This window comes from Rhagoletis zephyria, unplaced genomic scaffold, assembly GCF_001687245.7.
Source record: "Rhagoletis zephyria isolate East Lansing unplaced genomic scaffold, Rhagoletis_zephyria_1.1 Rzeph_scaffold_00495, whole genome shotgun sequence".
NCBI classification, from domain to species: Eukaryota; Metazoa; Arthropoda; class Insecta; order Diptera; family Tephritidae; genus Rhagoletis; species Rhagoletis zephyria.
In genome coordinates this window covers 92,773-114,302 of record NW_016157579.1, presented here as the reverse complement: position 1 = coordinate 114,302, position 21,530 = coordinate 92,773, and the positions used below count along the sequence as shown (strand labels likewise).

Sequence of the window (21,530 nt, the reverse complement as noted above, 5' to 3'; positions counted from 1 at the left end):
TAGGTGTCTTTTAGGTGTTCTTCAACGCCACTAAAACCAATTTAGTAGCTCCATTGGTTTCCGAGAAATTCGCAAAAATGTGTTTTTCAGCTAGCTTAGCGCTGTTAACCTAGCTGAACAATCTTTCAATTTTCGAAATTTATATGCAGGAAGTAGGTGTCTTTTAGGTGTTCTTTAACGCCACTAAATCTAATTTAGTAGCTCCATTGGTTTCCCAGAAATTCGCAAAAATGTGTTTTTCAGCTAGCTTAGCGCTGTTAACCTAGCTGAACAATCTTTCAATTTTCGAAATTTATATGCAGGAAGTAGGTGTCTTTTAGGTGTTCTTTAACGCCACTAAATCTAATTTAGTAGCTCCATTGGTTTCCCAGAAATTCGCAAAAATGTGTGGGTTAGCTAGGTTTCCGTAAACCTAGCTGACCCATCTTTAAATTAGGTTTTAAATTTTCCAAATATATGCTGGAATTAGGTGTCTTTTAGGTGTTCTTCAACGCCACTAAAACTAATTTAGTAGCACGATTGGTTTCCGGGAAATTCGCAAAAATGTGTTATTCAGCTAGCTTAGCGCTATTAACCTAGCTGAACAACCTTTAAATTTTTGTTTTAAATTTTCGAAATACATATATGCAGGAATTAGGTGTCTTTTAGGTGTTCTTCAACGCCGCTAAATCTAATTTAGTAGCCATTGGTTTCCCAGAAATTCGCAAATCTGTGTTTTTCAGCTAGCTTAGCGCTGTTAACCAAGCTGAACAATCTTTAAATTTTTGTTTTAAATTTTCGAAATACATATATGCAGGAATTAGGTGTCTTTTAGGTGTTCTTCAACGCCGCTAAATCTAATTTAGTAGCCATTGGTTTCCCAGAAATTCGCAAATCTGTGTTTTTCAGCTAGCTTAGCGCTGTTAACCAAGCTGAACAATCTTTAAATTTTTGTTTTAAATTTTCGAAATACATATATGCAGGAATTAGGTGTCTTTTAGGTGTTCTTCAACGCCGCTAAATCTAATTTAGTAGCCATTGGTTTCCCAGAAATTCGCAAATCTGTGTTTTTCAGCTAGCTTAGCGCTGTTAACCAAGCTGAACAATCTTTAAATTTTTGTTTTAAATTTTCGAAATATGTACATATATGCAGGAAAGGTGTCTTTTAGGTGGTCTTCAACGCACTAAAACTAATTTAGCGCTAAGCTAGCTGACCCACACATTTTTGCGAATTTCTCGGAAACCAATGGAGCTACTAAATTGGTTTTAGTGGCGTTGAAGAACACCTAAAAGACACCTAATTCTAGCATATATTTGGAAAATTTAAAACCTAAATTTAACGATGGGTCAGCTAGGTTTACGTAAACCTAGCTGACCCACACATTTTTGCGAATTTCTCGGAAACCAATGGAGCTACTAAATTGGTTTTAGTGGCGTTGAAGAACACCTAAAAGACACCTAATTCCTGCATATATGTATTTCGAAAATTAAAAAAAAAAAAATTTAAGATTGTTCAGCTAGCTTAACAGCGCTGAGCTAGCTGAAAAACACATTTTTGCGAATTTCTCGGAAACCAATGGAGCTACTAAATTAGTTTTAGTGGCGTTGAAGAACACCTAAAATGCACCTAATTGCTGCATATTTATGGAAANTCTTTTTATGCTTGAACCTAGTACTGCATACTACCATGTTTCGGGCCCCGGCGAAGTCGATCAGCCTCAATCCGTCGTCGGACGTTTCGTCGTGGAGGCTGAATTTTCCGACGGTTGTTCCAAAGATCCCCTCCTTGCCCACCCTGGCATTGAAGCACGATTTTGATATCATGACGGGGGCAGTGCTCGTAGGTGCGCTCCAAGCGCTCAAAGAAGAGNTTTTTGTTTTAAATTTTCGAAATACATATATGCAGGAATTAGGTGTCTTTTAGGTGTTCTTCAACGCCGCTAAATCTAATTTAGTAGCCATTGGTTTCCCAGAAATTCGCAAATCTGTGTTTTTCAGCTAGCTTAGCGCTGTTAACCAAGCTGAACAATCTTTAAATTTTTGTTTTAAATTTTCGAAATATGTACATATATGCAGGAAAGGTGTCTTTTAGGTGGTCTTCAACGCACTAAAACTAATTTAGCGCTAAGCTAGCTGACCCACACATTTTTGCGAATTTCTCGGAAACCAATGGAGCTACTAAATTAGTTTTAGTGGCGTTGAAGAACACCTAAAATGCACCTAATTGCTGCATATTTATATTTCGAAAATTTAAAGATTGTTCAGCTAGGTTAACAGCGCTAAGCTAGCTGAAGAACACATTTTTGCGAATTTCTCGGAAACCAATGGAACACCTAAATTAATTTTGGAGGCCCTAATTAACACCTAAAAGACACCTAATTCCTAGCTAATTTTTTTGGATTTTTGGCGACTTGGGTCAGCTAGGTTTACAGACGTCCCGCTCTTGGGTCATTCGTCAACGTTGTCGGCTGTTTCAGCTAAGGGGAGGCCCAGGAAGTGTGCGACTTCAACAGGGTCTGTCCATAAGGACAGGGGCGTCAGCTGGGTGGGGTTCTCAGGATATGTAAAAAGGTGTCGATAGTCTTGTGGCGACTCTCCACATGCCGGACATTTGTTGGGCACATCGTTATTAATTCTGCTCAGGTACGAGTTTAGCCTGTTGCAATAGCCAGAGCGAAGTTGGGCTATTGTGGTGCGGGTATCCCGAGGCCTCTGTCCTGTCGAGGAGTTCTGTCCCGTCCACGTCAGGTGGTTGTGTGCCTACAACGGCATTCACAGGGCGGGAGTCTACATCAGGGGTTCTTAAACTTTTAGGATGATGGAACCCTTACTAAACAATTCTTATTTTACGGAACCCCACATCAAATTACTAAAAATCAAAGGCAGTCTGAAAGCTGTATGCGCATTTCTGGGGTAGCATCCAATTTCGATCTGAATTACGTTGTGACAGAAGGAAGCAAAGTTAAGATGGCCTTTTTAGCGACTTAATGATATTTACTCTTAACACTAACTCAAAACTCTTTCAGAGACAGAGATTCAAAAATGTGGGTTTTGTACCAAACTTACATTACTACTACCATCCGAAAAATAATCTGACAAATATTTCAGGTGATTTACCAAGTGCCTAGCAATGACATTTCACATTTCATTTGGCAATTCATCGCGTTCCTTGTATAGCTGCAAAACTATCGATGGTTGGACCATTCGATATTTTCGATACTTTTGGGCATCACCATTCGATAGTATCGATACTATCGGTAAGAGAAAAAATATGGGGTCCTTACTACGGCACTATTTATATTGAATATGGTAATATTAGTAGAAAAAACAGAAATGTTAGTTTTAAACACCATTTTGGTGTGCTTTATTAAAAATAACAAATAAGTTATTTTAAGCAACAAAAACAACACGTTGCTAGTCTAAATTTTAGACAATTTACAAAAACGAGGAAAATTCAAATTTTTCGAGTAATCAAAATTTCGAGCTTTTTGATTAGGTTTCTTAGAAAATTTTTGAGTATGTACTTTTGTAGTTTGAAGTAGCTAGGTCTCACTGTTAATTTTTGGCATTTATTTGTATTTGAAGGTTTCCGATAGTATCGCGATAGTGGCTACCATTCATCGATAGTGGTGTCAAATTGAAACTATCGATACTATCGATAGTGCCATCGATAGTTTCGCAGCTCTACTTCCTTGTAGAAAGTTGTATATAACCCTTTGGCTACAGCGGCCAACAACACATACCGGTTAGAAAAAAACAAGCTGGCAAGCGCAAGCTCAACGCTCTTATGTAGGTATGGCACTCAGTACGGCAATCATACCAACTACGAGTACATATGTATACTTGAAAATAGATAATTGCGTCTCGGTCAAACTGTTTATAGAACTTCTCTTTCTGTATGCAACTCAAACCGACCGCCGTGCTTATTCATACCAAAACTAATTTCGCGAAACCCCGGTGACTTATCTACGGAACCCTTGCGTTCCGCGGAACACACTTTAAGAAGCTCTGGTCTACATAACTCGAGACTGATTCCCTGTGAATACCGTTCAGGGCCTGTCGGTAAGCTAACGGTTCCAGGGGTTGTTTAATGAACCTCTGGGCTTCGTCCCTCAGTTCGTAGAGATGCCTCCTGACGTGCATTGGCGAGGCCTCTTCTGCAAGCAGCTGGTTGCTAGAATGACCACGTCTGTGGCTCCCCACAGGGAACTGCTTGCAGAGCATTGTGTTATGCTCCTTGACTGGGAGCATCTGGGCCTCGTCGTGTAGGTGGTGTTGGGGCGTCATCAGGAGACATCCGGTCGCTGTCCGTAGTGCCGTATTCTGGCAAGTCTGTAGCTTCATCCACTGCGGCCTGCTAGTCCCAGGCGACCACACGGGCGCTGCATAGTTGAGAACCGGCCGGCCAATTGCCTTGTATGTTGCCAACAACGTTTCTTTATCTTTGCCCTAAGTGCTGCCGGCCAGCGACTTGACATTGTTGCGGCTCTGTACTTTGTTGACAACTGCGGTTGTATGCGCCGAGAAGGAGAGCAGACTGTCGAAAGGAAACTCCGAGGATTTTCGGGTTATTCACCGTCGGTATTGTTACGCCATCAACGTGAATACCCGGTTATAGTCTGACCTCCTTCTTCCAGGTGGTGAATAGGGTTGCCGAGGATTTCGCAGCGGATAGGGCAAGGCTCCTTGCAGTGAAGAAGGGAGAAAGTTCGGCGTTTACTTTCAGGCACAAGTCATCAATTACATTCCCAGACGCCATGATCGAACAATCGTCAGCATAAGAGACAACCTTTAGTGGTTTGGAAGCTTTGAGATGTAATAATTAAACATTAGTGGGGACAGGACACCACCTTGCGGTTTAATTTTTCTTAGCTTGCTGGTTTTGTCCCTAAAAATTACTGAAGAGTGTCGACCACTCAGTTAATTCGCCGACCACCGTTTGAGTCCCTGTGGGAGTGAGGAGGTCTCGTATGTCTTCTAGCAGCGTTGAATGACTGACAGTGTCGAACGCCAACGCTACTAGAATAGTTCTCTCACAGGGACGGTTTCGGTTCAGGCTACGAGTTATCTTAGTGTTTATGGCGTTAAGTGCTGTTGTTGTGCTGTGCACTTTACGGATTTGCCTAGAATCCCGGGATCTTCGGGATTCGTAATTTGCAATGGTGGCAATAATATAATGCCTTATGTTGACCAGTTTTCGCTATATTTCCTTTGTTTATTTAATGTTTAATACTTTTTTTTTATAGGGCTAGCTAATTATACATTCACATAACACCGTGCAACCGGCAATTTTACACACAAAAAAATCTGGGCCAAATATATGCAGTAAAATTGCGTTTTAACTTTTTTCGCTGACGTCTGGGTTTTTTAAAAGGACTTTGAAAATTGAATAATATGAGTAATTCAAAAAATGGTTTAAAAGATTTAGTGCAACGTATTTAGGAAAACAGTATGGGTATCAAATTAAAGAGAAAAAATTTAGAGAAAGAACAGATACAATTTTGTCGCGCATAAGGTATTGAAAATGTTCTTAAAAATTGTATCCTTGAAATACCTGTTCGTCCTTGTGAACCCAAAAAATTTGAATTTTTTTGAATTCTACAGAATTTTCTCTTATTTGGTACCAATTTTTATTCCACATTACACTGAATTTATCATATCTTTGAAATTATAAAGTTCTAATAAAAAAATTCTAAAACTAAAAACGCAGTTTTACTATATTTGGCCCATAGTGTCGTGAGTATATTGATTGCTTCGTGTGTTTTGAATTTTTTTGTTTCAAACTGTTTCAATCAAGTATAGCCCATTAAATTACAGGAGGATAAAGTGCAAGTTTCAAATGACTAAAAGTAACGTTGATTTTTATATTTTTTTTTGCTGGCGGTGTCACGCATTTTCTTCCATACAAAGTATGTTTGACAATTTGTTTATATGAAAGAAAATGCCCAGCATCGTTTAAAAAATTTCCAAAAATCAACGGTATTTTGTAACTGCATGAAACTTGCATTTTATCCTACTTAAATTTAATGGACTATAAAACTGAGTACCTCAAATTTTTCTAAAAATGCTGAGTAAAAGGTTTGAAATTTTTGGCATTTTTAGACTTTTATAAAAAAATTTATATCACTACATATTATAAAACAAAGTCACTTTTTCTGTCCCTATGTCCCCTTAAATGCTTAAATCTTGAAAACTAAGCAACGGATTTTGATGCGGTTTTTTTTAATAGATAGATTGGTTGAAGAGGAAGGTTTATGTCATTATAATGTGAAGAAATATATAAAGGGGGCGTTGCAATCGGACAAAATGTGGTAAAAACCCATAAATTTTTTGTTTACACAGCCATAAATCATAAAAGAATCCACCGATTAAAATGAAGCTTACTTGAAGTTAAACTTTGAAATATTTACTTTCGTTCTGCATCAAAAAAAATAGTTGATTCATATCTTATTTAACCAAAATTGTTTAAACAAAAGCAGCACTTTTTCCAAAAAAAGCTGTTTGTGTGTTTGTTCGCTGTCAACCGAATGAAACATTAGAAGTTATGCGGGAATCTCATCTCATACTCTTGAAAGAGCTATTCTGTCACCAACTAACGAACAAGTAGATAAAGTAAATAACTTGATTCTTTCAAAGGTTAATGCGCCGACGAAAATATACTACTCGGTCGATACTGTTCTCGATTTGGAAGAAGCTGTTCATTTTCCTACAGAATTTCTAAACTCTTTGAACCCGTCTGGACTCCCTCCTCACAAAATGGTGTTGAAAGTAGGTTGTCCTGTTATTTTATTAAGAAACCTGAATCCACCTAAACTTTGCAATGGCACGCGTTTGCTGGTAAAATCACTGAAAACTTTCATAATAGAGTGCACAATACTCACAGGATGTGGTACCGGAGAAGATGTATTGATTCCCCGAATCCCTATGATACCATCGGATTTACCATTCCAATTTAAACGTTTACAATTTCCGGTAAAGACATCTTTTGCAATGACCATTAATAAATCGCAGGGTCAAACCTTCAACGTTGCAGGCTTAGATTTGAGCGTTGACTGTTTTTCACATGGCCAACTGTATGTCGCTCTTTCAAGAGTAACCTCAAGAGAAAACATGTTTGTATTGTCTAATGACAAGAAAGCTGTGAACGTTGTATATAAAGACATTCTGTAATATATTAATTGTTGTTGTAAAAATAAAATAAATATGTAAAAATGCAAAAAGTAAATATGTTAAAATGTAGGGTATGAATTTAGATATTCCAAAGATAGCAGGAAATCTTCATGGTATAAAGAAAGGGGAATTGTTTTACTCCAAATGTAACGCGTGCGGGCCACGGGCAGTAATGAATAAATCAAAACTACGGGATCGATTTTAATCATTTTTTCAGTGAGTGACATAGGCCTTATATTTTATTTCCGTGCGAAGCCGGGGCGGGTTGCTAGTATTAAATAAAGAAAATAAATATAGACTAAACTGGTTGAAATAAGGCGTTTCTTTTATTTCTGCCACTAGTATTATGAACTTCTTTCAGCCACACAACACATATCGCACACCGTCTTCAAAAGAGTCACAACTCAAAATTTTGCATTTTTGAGATTATACGCAAAAAATGTACGCAGAGCTTTTATTTACCTTTCAGAAAACTCTGGGGAAAATTTTTGTTATAATTTGTTAAAGAAACCTAACCATATGATTAGCATGTGCTAAGAAATAGTTGTTCGCATTTTCAGACAAACGTATTATTTTGAGTTGTGACTCTTTTGAAGACGGTGTGCGATATGTTGACATAAGTTTTTGTTTGCATCGAGCTTTTTTCGACATGCCTTAAGTTACTTTATCAGATATATAAACGCTAAAGTATTGTTAAATGCGTATAAATTTAATTACTTTCTTTTGTTATGTTAGTAATGAAATATTTTTCAACTTCAATAATAAAGTAGATTTCAAATCCATTTATTTATTATTTATTATATTGTAGGACAGCTTCTAAAACTATATTGATGCAATTTTTTCATGTTAAGTTGAATATCTAAATCCCGGGACTAAACCCGGGATTCCGGTATTGTATGAACGATGTCCCGAAAATCCCGGTATCGCAAAAGGTCGAAAAACTAACATTCCTAGTGTATATTGTTGTGTTGTGCTGGGGTGTGGGTGTGTTGGTTCTCTGCTGCACGGGCGGGTGGTGGTTTGCCGTGGAGGCGGTCCGATTCGCACAGCATGGGGCCACGAACGACGTGGTCCATTGCCGGTGCGTGCGTAGGCCCGAGCAGGTATGGAGATGACTGCACCCATCAAAGGCATTGCACCTGACCAAGGTGGAGTTTGTATGCAGTCGTCTCTGGCATACGCAGCAGGTGTAAATTTCTGGCCCTGGGTTGGACTCTATGCCAGTCCTGAGCAGAAGGGTACGGAGCAGATGTAGCCCTAGTATCGAACAACATTTGATAGATTTCGCCGACCTAAACGGGGTGAGATCGCCGTAGGACCGGCTGTCGTGGGAATGTAGTTTTTACCATATTTTAGCCTGGTGGATTCCGCGCCAAAACACTTTTTGATATTTTGGACTGTTACATTACATTAAAAATACTGCCGACTTTATTTTCATATGGAAAGCTAATCACTTATTTTTTTGTCGAATACTTTTCTATTAACTTCAATGTAATACAAGGAGAGCGAAGAGAAACAAGTATAATGCAAAAAATGGTGGTCCTTAAATGTAAACTACCGTTTAGTTTCATTTTGTGCTTTTTTAATTTACATTAATTTGAAGGTGTTCCAGGATTAAGTGAATTTTCATGTTTCAGAGAAGGAGAGTCGTGTTAATATTTGTTTTGTCCCCCTTACTGAATGCCGTTTATCTCTAATCGAGATAGCCAGGTTTATAAAATCAAATTAATATATGTCTAGGTATTAATATGAATTGTAAAAGCGGAGAATTAGCAAGGAAAGATTTGCACACATCCTTCCAAGGAGGAACACTCTAAGTATATCAATGGCTTCATTTGGACGATATTCTCAATATTTAATTTGTGTCAGATGATTTCAATGTCTTCGAGTGTACATGGATTCATAGCGAGAATTAGGATTTGTTCATTTACGTCGAATTAATTATGCGGCCGTGTTTCTCAATCGAAAACAACTAGTACGTTTCAAACATTTTTTTATTTGCCCGTGGGGTTTGTTCCAGCTTGGGCGTAATATAAGTTTAATCAAAAAGTATTTTTTTTTCAAAACACAACCAACGATACCATCATCGTATCTTTACTTGTAGGCAACATACACGCTTTATTTTAGTATTAATTTTTGAAGAATGATTGACTCCTAAGAAAAGTGAAAATTACTTTGAAATTACTTTGTTTCATTCAGATTTGCCGAAAAATAGCTTTCACAGAGCACGGCACAATATAAAAAAATTTAGTTTAACAAAATCAACCAGCTCAGCTTCTAATTGTAGTGATACTGTACCAAAATCAAAACGGGTTTCCATATGTCTGGAGATTGATTCGGAAATTTTTTGTCTTTGCGTGTATATTTAAGCGCCTTATGTACTTAGGCTGTAATTATCAAAATATCGTCAGACCTACGTAATCGAGAGTAGCCTTGATAACGAATATTATAACTACGTATATAGAAATAAATGTAAAATAAAAAAATCTGAAACCTTATATATGCGACATATAATTCTTCCGAATGTTTTTTAATTTTCGGCATTTTCTAGCCTGGACAAAGCAACAGTAACAACGGTGGAACCAATAATAACAATAACGGTAGTGCTAATAATACTAAGACAAATAACACTGGAAGTGGTAATTCTGGCCCTAGTATTTCGAACTCGAATAATAATAATGTTGGCAATAGCAATAGTAATGTTGGATTAGTTGGTGGTGGTACTTCTGCCGCAGCTGCTAAAAATCAATTAGAGCAATTAAATACAATGCGTGAAGCGCTTTTTTCTCAGGATGGCTGGGGATGCCAGCATGTTAATCAGGATACGAACTGGGAAGTGCCTAGTTCACCTGAGCCAACAAACAAGGACCCATCTGGAGCACCAACAATGTGGAAACCAACTATAAATAATGGCACTGACCTGTGGGAATTAAATTTAAGAAACGGTGGCCAGCCACCAACTCAGCCAGTTCAAAAAACACCGTGGGGTCATACACCATCGTCTAATTTAGGTGGAACATGGGGAGAAGATGATGATGGCGCGGACAGTAGCAGTGTTTGGACTGGTTCATCAAATAATCCTACATCTGCAGGTGCTGTCGGCGTAGCTGGAGTCAGTTCGACGGGAGTTGCCGCTAATGTTCCTGTGAACGGACCACAATGGGGTCAAAGCTCTGTAGGTGTTGGCGTAGGCACATCTGGAAATGCTGCTGGGGCGCCATCTGTGAACATAGGCAGTGTGTCTGCCGTAGGTTGGTATTGATACTAAAAATTCACTATTCTTTACTTAAATGTTACATGTGTCTTCAGGTAGTGCTACTGGTGGCCCTGGCGTGAATGTTACTGGTAGCGTAAATTCAGTCTCAGCTAGTGGCTCAGCTGGTAATAATTGGAGCGATTCTCGTGAAATGAGCAGTGGTACAGTAAGCGGCGTAATAGCAATGCGCGGAGTTGACCCACGTGATCAAATTCGGGGCACCTCAGCTGCCGAGCCGCGTGATTTACGCATGTTAGATCCACGTGATCCGATTCGTGGTGATCCTCGAGGGATTTCGGGACGTTTAAATGGAACATCGGAAATGTGGGGACAACACCATTCCATGACACATAATCAAATACCTGCAATGAACAAAATAGTGGGGCCCGGTGGAGTAGGTGCCGGCGTGTCCACTGGTGCTGTAGTTGCTGGTGCAGGCGTAGCTGGCATCGGACCCGGCGGTGTCAACGCTATAAATCCTGGCGGCGTTAGCGGTAATGTAAATGCTCATTGGGGCGCATCTTCAGCGGTTGTTGGACCAAAAGATATTACTTCAATGGCAGGTAAAGTCACTGGATGGGAGGAACCATCGCCCCCACCACAGCGACGAAATATACCTAACTATGACGATGGAACATCTTTATGGGGACAACAGTCACGTGTATCTGGCGGAGGTAGTTCTCATTGGAAGGATATTTCTGATCCAATGAACAGGCATTTAACTCGAAACGCTGTAGGTAACCAAAATACCACAAATACGGTGGCTGGTCTTGGCAGCGGAGCTGGAAATGGACTAGGCGGCAATCAGGGTGTACTAAATGCGCCAGTCGTTGGTGGTAATACAAATAATCCCATTAGCAGTGTTGGTCCCCAAGGCCGGCTTGGTTCAGGTGTTGGTCCCGGTGCTGGCGTCAATCAGCATAAACCTGATAATACTATGTGGGTGCATGCGAGCAATCCGAATGTGAATGCTCGTAATGCTGCCGCGTGGGGTGATGAGACCAACCATAATGTGGGCCCTAATTCCGGCGTAAACTGGATGGATGACAAAACTAACGCTGGTATTGGACAACTAGGCGTCAGTGTAGGTGGTGCTAATTCTTGGAATGATCCTCCTGCATCTTGGAATAAAAGTCAAAACAAAATGCCTGTTGGTGCCGCAGGGTGGGGTGCGGCAACAGGAAATGACGGAACCGATTTGTCAACAGATTGGAATGGGCACGGCGGCATTGTAGGCAAAACCCAACAGAAAATAGGGAGTGTTAACGTTAACATTGGTAACCTGAACACTGACGTGATCAAACAGAGTAAACAATACCGAGTACTTGTTGAAAATGGCTTTAAAAAAGAGGACGTGGAACGAGCTCTAATAAACGCCAATATGAACATCGAAGAAGCTGCAGACCTCCTCCGGGCTAATGCTACAATGGCGATGGATTGGAGAAGACACGAAGAAACTTTGGGTTCCTATGGTGATCACCCTAATCCTGGTAGCTTTCCAGGGCGCTACCCTCCAACGGCCACTCAGCCTACTATGCCATTCCCTCCGGTAAGTTCTATTACATACATAGCGAACATTTATATCCTTTATGCTTTTATTATTTGCTGTACGTTGTGTCTACATAAGTGAATACATTTTATTTTCGGTTTATTTAGAACATTTTAAATAATATGAGCGGCAACGCTGTTAGTGCCAGCGGTAATAATTCAAACCTGGCAGCGCTCAATTCACTACAACCACTTCCAGTGCAAAAGTATCTGAATTCAGCACCACATAATGTTGCAAGTGGACCGCAGACTATGAATCCTGCCGTCGCATTTGGACAGGGGGTTGCTAATGTTACTGCGGCTGTAAATGCGGCTTCGAATAGTAACAGCCAACCATCTGCTCAACAACTACGTGTTCTTGTTCAGCAAATACAATTAGCTGTGCATAGTGGTTACTTATCCAGCCAAATTTTATCAGAGCCTTTGCCATCCTCAATGCTCGTACTTTTGTATCAATTATTAACAAACATAAAAGTAAGAAATATTTTATTTTTATTTCCTTTTTTGATTGAAGTAATATGTGGAAATTTTGTAGCACCTCCAAGCGGCACAGCAGTCCTTGACACGTGGTGGCAACAATGCCAATAACTCACAAATTAGTTATGCTATCGCCAAATATAAGCAGCAAATCCAAAATTTACAAAATCAAATAAACGCACAACAAGCGTTCATACTAAAGCAAAAGCAGCAGTCCATGCCACAAAACACACAACAGCATCCTGCAGCACATGCCAACAGTTCTAACCTGGAGTATATTAGGGGACAGCATGATGCCATAAGTGCTTTGCAAGGCAATTTTTCAGAAATGAACTTGTCTAAGGTATCATCAGCTAAGGCTTATAACGAAAAACAAATTTTTATGATATGTTTGTTATATTCAATTGCAGCATAGTGGTTATCCAGGTGGTCCAAATTCACAGTCAAAGCTTATAAATCAGTGGAAACTTCCAGAAAAGGATATGACATCTGAAAGCACAGATTTTTCTCGGGCACCAGGAGCAACCAAACAAAACTTATCTAGCGCTCCTGGAAATACTATGGGCCCCCTGGGTCTACAAAATGATGGGTAAGCACATATGTATATGATTTTTAATAGTTATAGTTTTGCTATACGTAATATTTCTTATTTTAAATTTGGTGGGTAAAAAATTGTTAAATTTGGTAGAAATTTTTATTAATAGCTTAGCATGTATTTTACATTTGTATAGCACTTGGTCAACTGGACGAAGTATTGGTGACGGTTGGCCAGACTCATCCACTGAAACTGAGAATAAAGACTGGTCCGTTGCACAACCTACGCCTGCAGCGACTTACACCGATTTAGTTCAAGAATTTGAACCAGGAAAGCCATGGAAGGTAGTTCTATTTTTTGCCTGTGACGAAGGGCTGTATTCAAATACTTTCTCAAAATGTTTAAGGGCTCCCAGATTAAAAGTATAGAAGACGATCCTAGTATAACTCCCGGCAGTGTAGCTAGATCTCCGTTGTCTATTAATTCGACGCCAAAAGAAGCTGATATTTTTGCAAATCCTAGCAAAAGTTCACCGACTGATTTAACACCGCTAAGTTTATCCTCATCCACATGGAGCTTTAATCCATCATCAAGCAATCAAAACTTTCAAAGGTAGAGAGATTTTCTAACATATAACAAAGATTAGAATACAACATACAACTACTTTTGTAAAATATTAAAAGAAAACTACAATGAATACGCTTCACCCAAAGTTCAATCGAAATATTAATCCTGTAAGCATAATAAATTCGATTTGTTTCCCTTTTAAATAAATTTAATGTTATTATAAATTTGGATGAGGTGTGTTCACGTTTCACATATCGTGCTAATCTATGAGTAGTCTTCTTGCAAAGCGCACTATGTAAATTTTTTTAGTTTTTGGTAGATAACGTACCAGTATTTAAAGTGGTTTCATGTCCATTAACAGTGCGAAGTCTTTCTATATTCTGAAAAAATAGCATCAAATGTTAACTATTTCAAAAGTCCCTATCATACTAATTTATAAACTCTCAAAAGTCTTCATCTTCTGATGAACTTAGACAACTGCTTTACGTCGTATAAACTGTTAATGTTGTGTCATGTTATGTTATGTTATAATGTTAATAAGCTCTTATTTATCCGAATTTTCAGGTAATAAAAAAGATTAAATTTAGATGTTACTATTATAAAATACATAACGCTGTTTGCAAGTGGACTACTCACATATATTATTTTGATACCTTTTACATGGGGGGAGGGTGAAATAATACAAACGACAATAACGCAAATTTGTGTTGCTTCCAAATTGAATGTGAAATAACACAAATTGCTTTATTTCATTTCTCGTTGTGTAATAAGACCAACTTTTAAACTTAACAATTTAGTAATAAAGCAAAAATAGTCCACATAGGTAGTGACCCGTTTAGAAAAAAGAAAATAATAAAATGACACTAGTTTACTTCTGAAACTGATTTTTAATGTTCAAGTAATGGGAATTATTGCGTATAGTGTTATTGCATGCACCCCACCCATGGAGGACTGATACCAGGTGAAGTATTATTAGAGTAAGAAGAAAGATTTTGAGACTGCCTTATTTGAAAATTTGCCTATAAAGTGTGACAGCAAATGTCAGAAAATAGAGCGAGAAAGCTGTTTTATTACTTCACCTGTTTATTGCGCCATACATCGCACCTGCTTGTACCGGGTATACGTCCAAATTTAGAAGTCTGAGAGTAGGTAAAATTTTACATATTGTTACGTCTTTATTTCGTATCACATGTTCGCTTTGTCTTCGTAAACGAACTCCCCAGTTCGGATTTAGAGAAGCAAGAGATGATAATGCAGAAATTTTAACTGTAGATAAAACTCAAAACAATATTCTCTTTGTTATATGCTGCAAACAGGAGCGGCAACTTTTGTTTGTTCTATGCTATGTCGGAATTACACCAGGTGAAGTAATAATAGTGAGAAGAACGATTTTGACTGTGCCTTATATGAAAAATTCCCTTTACAATTTGACTACAAGGCAGCCGAATGTCAGAAAATAAAGCGAGAAAGCTGTTACTTCACTTGTTTATTGCGCCAAGGGTTCATGTAAACATTTTAAGGTTTTCCAGCAATGCTTTCAACATATTAAAAAAGCATGCAGATAAAATTCATACAAAAGCGCTAGGTCCAATTGGACGAGCAGTTATTAAGGACGACGCTTTCCCTATATTTTGTTGGACTTGTCATAAGTAAAAATAGTTTGTGAATATTACTTTCTTCATATGAGTTATATCACATTTTTTAATTAATTGTATGTTAGAATAAACAAAGTTCTTTTTCCTTCTGTCAGTAAACTGTTACAAATAGTATAAATAAGCAATGGGAAATAAGATAAAAACTCAGATTTTGATATTATTTCCCATTTAAAAGTGAAAGAAAGCAAATTTCGCTTTATTGCCGTTTGTGTTATTTCATCCCCCCCCCCCCCTTTACATACTTATATGTGTACTAATTAAATATAGTTGGTCCGATAGTCCACAACAATGTGCCCCGTCGGAATTATGGGCAACTTCAATGAACAAGACTTCTCGAGGTCCACCACCAGGCTTAGGTTCAAGCAAAGGTGCAGGCGTATCGGTAACTGGCGTACCATCCGTAACAAATTCCTCGGTAGTTGCTGGCAGTTCAAATGGATGGGTTGTTACAGGCGGCCGTGGAGTTCCCAATAGCACTTCTGGTTGGAATACAGCAAATTCGGGATGGAACTCCACATGGCTATTACTCAAAAATTTGACCGCACAGGTATGTGTTGCATTATTTTTCACTTGCTGCTCTTATATCTATATTTCCTGTCTTCCTTAGATTGATGGCTCAACTTTACGTACCTTATGCATGCAGCATGGCCCACTTGCAAATTTTCATTTATATTTAAATCAAGGAATTGCCTTATGTAAATATGCAACTCGCGAAGAAGCAAACAAAGCCCAAATGACATTAAATAACTGTGTTCTCGGTAGCACTACCATTTGTGCAGAGTCGCCGAGTGAAAATGAAGTTCAAAGTATTTTACAACATTTGCCACAGACGTCTAACACTGTTTCGGGATGTGGTTTAATAGGAAACGGAGGCAATGGGGCGAACAATGCTTCAAATAGTGGCGTAAGTGTTAGTGGTGGAAATGGTTCCATATCGTCTAGCAGTGGTAATAACAATGTAGGACCCTGTGGTAGTGTTGGTGGTGTAAGCGGTGGTAATGTTAACGGCAGCATGGCCACCCATTCAGTAGCGAGCGGCTCAGGTGGTAATAATGGTTGCGGAAGCAATGCAATGAACAGTGGAAGCACTGGGGGCAACGGCAACGGCAGCAATAGTCAAAATCAACCTGTTTCTGGTGCTTGCAGCTCAAACAGTGGCAAAAACGGAAATAGTAATAATATTACTAGTGGTAACGGTAGTTCAAATGCCACTTCAAATAGTGTTGTCGGAAGTAATAACGCTGTGGCTGCACCTGCATGGCGTCAAACACAAAATCCACAAAATCAGCCAAGACCATCTGGTAGGGATGAATATGATTATATTTCCAAGTTTGTTTGCTCCATTGTAGATGATTAAAGTTACAGTAAGAAGAATGCGTTTAAAATTTGTATTTAATATAAATCAAGTTATGATTCTTAACTACTCGACGAAGTTACAACAGAATTACAAGGTATATAGATTGACTGATAGACGAATGGACTTAGAGTTTTATATGTAATTTTTTCTTGTGGTTCACAGGATTGTAGTTTCAATCAAATTAAACGAAAATTACTCTAAATATAAAATTAATTGTGGTTAAACACCACACTTATGCTTCAAAACATTTATTTTAAAAATTATTACGAATTATATGCCTAAATGTGAAGTGTAGAATTAATTTAACACTTAATTTGCCGAAATGGTTCAGTGAAGACAGCATATTTGTTATTGAGCCTATAAAATCAAGACAAATGCAAAATAAAAAATGCAAAGTAAAGAACTGTAATGAAAATTGTATGATTTTTCTTTTCAATAGTTTAAGACTAAAATAGACATATCTCCATACTTGAGTTTTATTATAATGTGATAAGCTGCGTATTTGTACTTGTAAAATATAAGGAAGAAGCAATATAAAGAATGAGCTCTATCACCAATTTTGTGTGAGTAAATTGTTCCCATTATTTAACAAGCAAAACTAAAATAATGGGGAAAATTTGTTTTTGTTTTGCTTTATAATTTTAGGAATATTTGTTCTCATGGAATTCGCGATTCGGCCGAGTATTTGTAATTATCTGTGACATGGTGTTCTGCCCAAACTCTTATACTATAGACAGACGGCAAGGTTTATCCAGATTAACGGCGCAGTTGGTTCGATGAAAATTGTAGCTTGATAGACGGGAGTTGCGGATTAAACAAGCCGCGAGGTCGTGAGTTCGAATCCCAAAGCTAGCAAAATTTATATATATATATATATATTTTAAATTGCCTTAATTTTTAATATATTTTTTTTTATGTAATTATAGCTGTGGACGTTTTTAATGAAATTATATTTACATATATATATATATATAATGAACAAAAAATTAAATTAACTTGAAATATCAGTGTAAAATAAAATGAAATAAAATAAAACAAAATGAAATACATATAAGGTGCTCATAACTACACGATACCCGCATATTCGAGCCTATTCCATTTTGGCGTTGTCGTTGAAATATATTGATACGGCAAAGAAAATTTATCATCAACCGTTGCAACGGTTCAATTTAATTCTTAACAATGAGATAATCAATGTTTCAATGTCGTATCCATATTCATCAAGTGGGGATAGAAATAAATTCCCTATAAATGTTGATGTCAAATTGCCGTTTTTATTTCGTTTTCTATCGACAACGCCAACGGGAATAGGTCCAATTGATAAGTCTTTACTATTTACTTTATTATTTAGTTATTATAATTTTTTGTTGGAATGTAGTGGATTCTTCGTTAATTTTTCATTCACAATAGACGGCAGATGACCGCTTTGATCAGTGTTACAATCGAAAATGCCCCTGATCCGCATTAATTTGGGAATTAGTTGTACAATTTAATCCGTCAACTGCAATTAATTCCGGAGATAATTCTGAATTAACGAGTTGGTCCGGACCAACCCTGCCGTCTATCTAAGCTTTTATTTACTATTGTTTTTTCGTCTGCTGTTTGTTAGTCGCTGTCTGCAATTTTAAGCAATACATAATACATAATAGGCATACATAAACAGGGCTATCACTGAATCCATCGTAGGTTCGATTTTCGTGAAATCTGCGAAAGTGTTTTCACTGAATCCGAATAGCTACGAACGTAAATTCGAAACTCGTAGTGAGCCTTCATTGAATTTGTTCGTAATGAAGAAGATTCGTACAGATACTCTACGACGAGTTTTTGCTGTCGGAATAAAATTCAAAATCGCTGAATCTTAAAAATAATGCAAAAAGATCCATTATTGTTACTCAGGGTTATCACTGAATCCATCGTAGAAAATCTACGAATTCGAATGCCTGCTACGAATATGAAAAAAATTGCTTTCACTGAATCCGAGTGAACTCGAATTCGAATGCTGATTCGAAATCGGCTGGTGCAAAGGAAAGAAAAAAAAACATTTATGTATGTCATTTTGCTCGCGCTGCCCCAGCAGTCGCAATGGCAGAGTGAGCAAAGCACTAGACTGGCTTTTGGGAAATCCGAGTGTAAGTCCTCGGGCATCAGAACTTTTTTTCTTTTTTCTTTTAGTTTAAAAAGATATTTTATTTAATTTAATTTTTTTAATTTTTATGGCATTAAATTTGCTGGTTTGGGTACTGCTTCGGCCGATAGAGTTAAAAAAGCGAAAAATTAAATTTTCCTTTTACCCTCCTACGCGTTTCAACGCTCTCGCGTCTTCATCAGGGAGTCTTTATACGAAAAATAAAAACAAATAAACCTGAAACATGATTAGCAAGTAAACTTCGCTGATGCAAAAACAATAAACATAGTTAAAGACATTACTTTACGTTCTGCCATTAAACTCACATTTACATAAATATTATTAACAAAAATTATCAAACGATAAACGTTAGCGCCATTTAAGTATCTATTCCCAATACATATTATAGCATTCTAATCCTATACTCTACGTTGTTCGTTTTATCCACGTCCTCTTTAAAGTTGATCGCATTCGCTAGATTTTCTTGTATACGTAGGCTTTCTAATGTCATTCTCCTTTTTATCCCTCTTTCGATGTCCAAATTTCTTGTATTCCCGAAGTCGTCACAAGTGTTCGTGCTTCAGGCGAACTACACAACTAATAATAAAATGTACATTGGAGTAACTTACGTACCAGGACTAATAAATAACCAGGACCTCAGGAGAACAATAAAGAATGAAGATATTATATAGCTCACAGACCGCAGAACACAACACGCAAAGTGTACTAAAAAACAAAAGACAGATTTCCGAAGAAATAACAACATAATTAGGGGATTCACAAGACGTGTTAACCGTCGTAAAATCTTAAGCTTAACACTTGTTTATGTAAAATAGCGGTTAAAATGGTTGGGGGGTTGGCTAATTATATATTCTTTATCAGTTTAAAAGAATTTCGGTTTAGTTAGAAATCCCCTAAAACCATTTTAATTAAAAAAGATGTTAACCTTAAGATTTTACGACGGTTAACACGTCTTGTGAATCCCCTAAATGTGTATCAAATAGAATGCAAGGAGAACGATACTGAAAGCTGTAACAAATGCTACGTAGGCACAACAAAAAGAACAGTGGAAACAAGAATTAACGAACATAAAGCGGATGAGAGAAACCAAAAGATGCCAACAGCACTGCATAACACTTGACGAAACACAAACACTTTGCGGACTTCGGACATCGAAAGAGGGGTAAAAAGGAGAATGGCATTAGAAAGCCTACGTATACAACAAAAACTAGAGAATGCGATCAACTTTAAAGAGGACGTGGATAACACCAACAACGTTTATGCAGCTGTAATCATCTATATATATAAATGTGAACGTCTGTTTGTTTATTACCTTATAACTTTTGAACCGCGACACGGAATCGCACGAAACTTTTCACACTTATTTGTTTTTATCCCGGGAAGGTTATAAGCATAGAGAAAAATCGGCAGTACTGGAAAAGGGGGCGTGGCACCTCCCATACTAACTAAAATTTTAATTTTGTATATGTCTTAAAATATTGGCGGTAGAGTACTGGAACATGGTGTCGTGATAAATGAAATTAATTCCATACTCATTGGAAAAAATGGGCGGAGTTGGAAAAGGGGACGTGGAACCAGCGTTGCCAGGTTGCCGTTTTTAACGTCATTTGAACGTTTTTTGTATCCTGTTGACGTTTGGACGTTTTTTGTGTAAAAATTGACGTTTGTTAACTTCCCAGTAATTTTTCTCTGTTACTAAATCTTGTAACTAGAACTGGTTTTGAATTACTTTCTTAATAAATCTTTACAAGCTTTGTGTTTTGCAGCAGCTGCTTCAAAAGATTATTATTCTTTGGACACAGATGACTTAAATATGATACAAACCAAGTATACGCGCATTTTTTTTTTGATTCTTGGACAAAGGCTGGTTGTGTAAACACTTGAGGTTACGAGACTAATTGTAATGTTTGCAATTGCTCATTAAAAGCCAAATCAGGAAGAGCTGATGTATTGCAACACGCACGCTCGCAAAAGCATCAAAAAGCTGTAACAGCATAAAAAGTCAGAAAAAAGTAGGCGACTTTTTTAAGACTTCATTGAAAGTGTAATGAATGCAAAAAACGCTGAAATATTGGCCCCTATTATGAGTTACATTCGATCTTCGACTGTGGTCGAAAGTGCTGATCGAACGAATTTTCATTTGGTATTATGGCGCTCATTCGACGAAGAATAACGCTATTGTGAACTTCGCTCGTTTATGTTGTTTACAATAGTATATTTTTCACCGCTGAGAAGCTTTGTTTACAAATCGAGCAAACTAAATAGTGTGCTTATACATATTTATGTAAATTTGTGCAAATTAAAATGAAATAAAAAAGATAGCAAGTTTATAAAAACGTGGTAAAAATTTGTACAACGAAGTTCTGGGGTTCAACGATTCGTCAGAGGATGAGAGTTTAGTGAACTGACGAGGAGTAGTAAATGTTTAAGAGAGTTTAAGTGTAGTCTTTATAATATATTTTGACATAAAATATATTTAAGAAATTTGTCTACAGATTTACTAAAAACTTCCGACTGTCTAAAGAGGCGTTTGTGAGCCAAATCTATTTAAAGTATTTTAAAATATCCACAGCTCTATGATTTGTTCTCAGAGATCGTGCCAACTGAGTATTGGGATTTTCTTTCATAAGTAAAAGCAGCCTTTGAGCTTGTGTTTTGTATTCACGACGTTAAAACTGCATGACATTGATAAAAAATGGTTTAAAATTAGTGTTTACCTGCCAAAAAGTAAGAAAACAAATGCAAAATCATACATTTTTCAAAATTTTCTAACACTTCGCTACCCCATCGAAAGCAAAATTCTGTTCGACAGAAAATTCGATACTCAACGAAAATTTCGA

General features: G+C 37.5%; 1 protein-coding gene across 11 annotated transcripts in view; it reads left to right on the top strand.

Annotated features, from left to right (window-relative positions):
• Nucleotides 1-16,657, top strand: part of gw (trinucleotide repeat containing adaptor protein gawky) — a 117,530-nt gene extending 100,873 nt beyond the window's left edge. For 10 of the 11 annotated variants that reach the window (XM_017612058.1, XM_017612057.1, XM_017612056.1 and 7 more), the window contains 9 exons: nucleotides 9,701-10,400; nucleotides 10,459-11,954; nucleotides 12,062-12,427; nucleotides 12,489-12,773; nucleotides 12,841-13,019; nucleotides 13,162-13,309; nucleotides 13,372-13,577; nucleotides 15,455-15,734; nucleotides 15,795-16,657. In XM_017612058.1, the coding sequence (XP_017467547.1) occupies nucleotides 9,701-10,400; nucleotides 10,459-11,954; nucleotides 12,062-12,427; nucleotides 12,489-12,773; nucleotides 12,841-13,019; nucleotides 13,162-13,309; nucleotides 13,372-13,577; nucleotides 15,455-15,734; nucleotides 15,795-16,544 (4,410 nt within the window). In that variant the 3' untranslated portion in view covers nucleotides 16,545-16,657. Of the gene's footprint in view, nucleotides 1-9,700; nucleotides 10,401-10,458; nucleotides 11,955-12,061; nucleotides 12,428-12,488; nucleotides 12,774-12,840; nucleotides 13,020-13,161; nucleotides 13,310-13,371; nucleotides 13,578-15,454; nucleotides 15,735-15,794 lie in introns of those variants that run through there. The other variant, XM_017612051.1, reaches the window with a different exon arrangement.
• The last annotated feature ends 4,873 nt before the right edge of the window (nucleotides 16,658-21,530 follow it).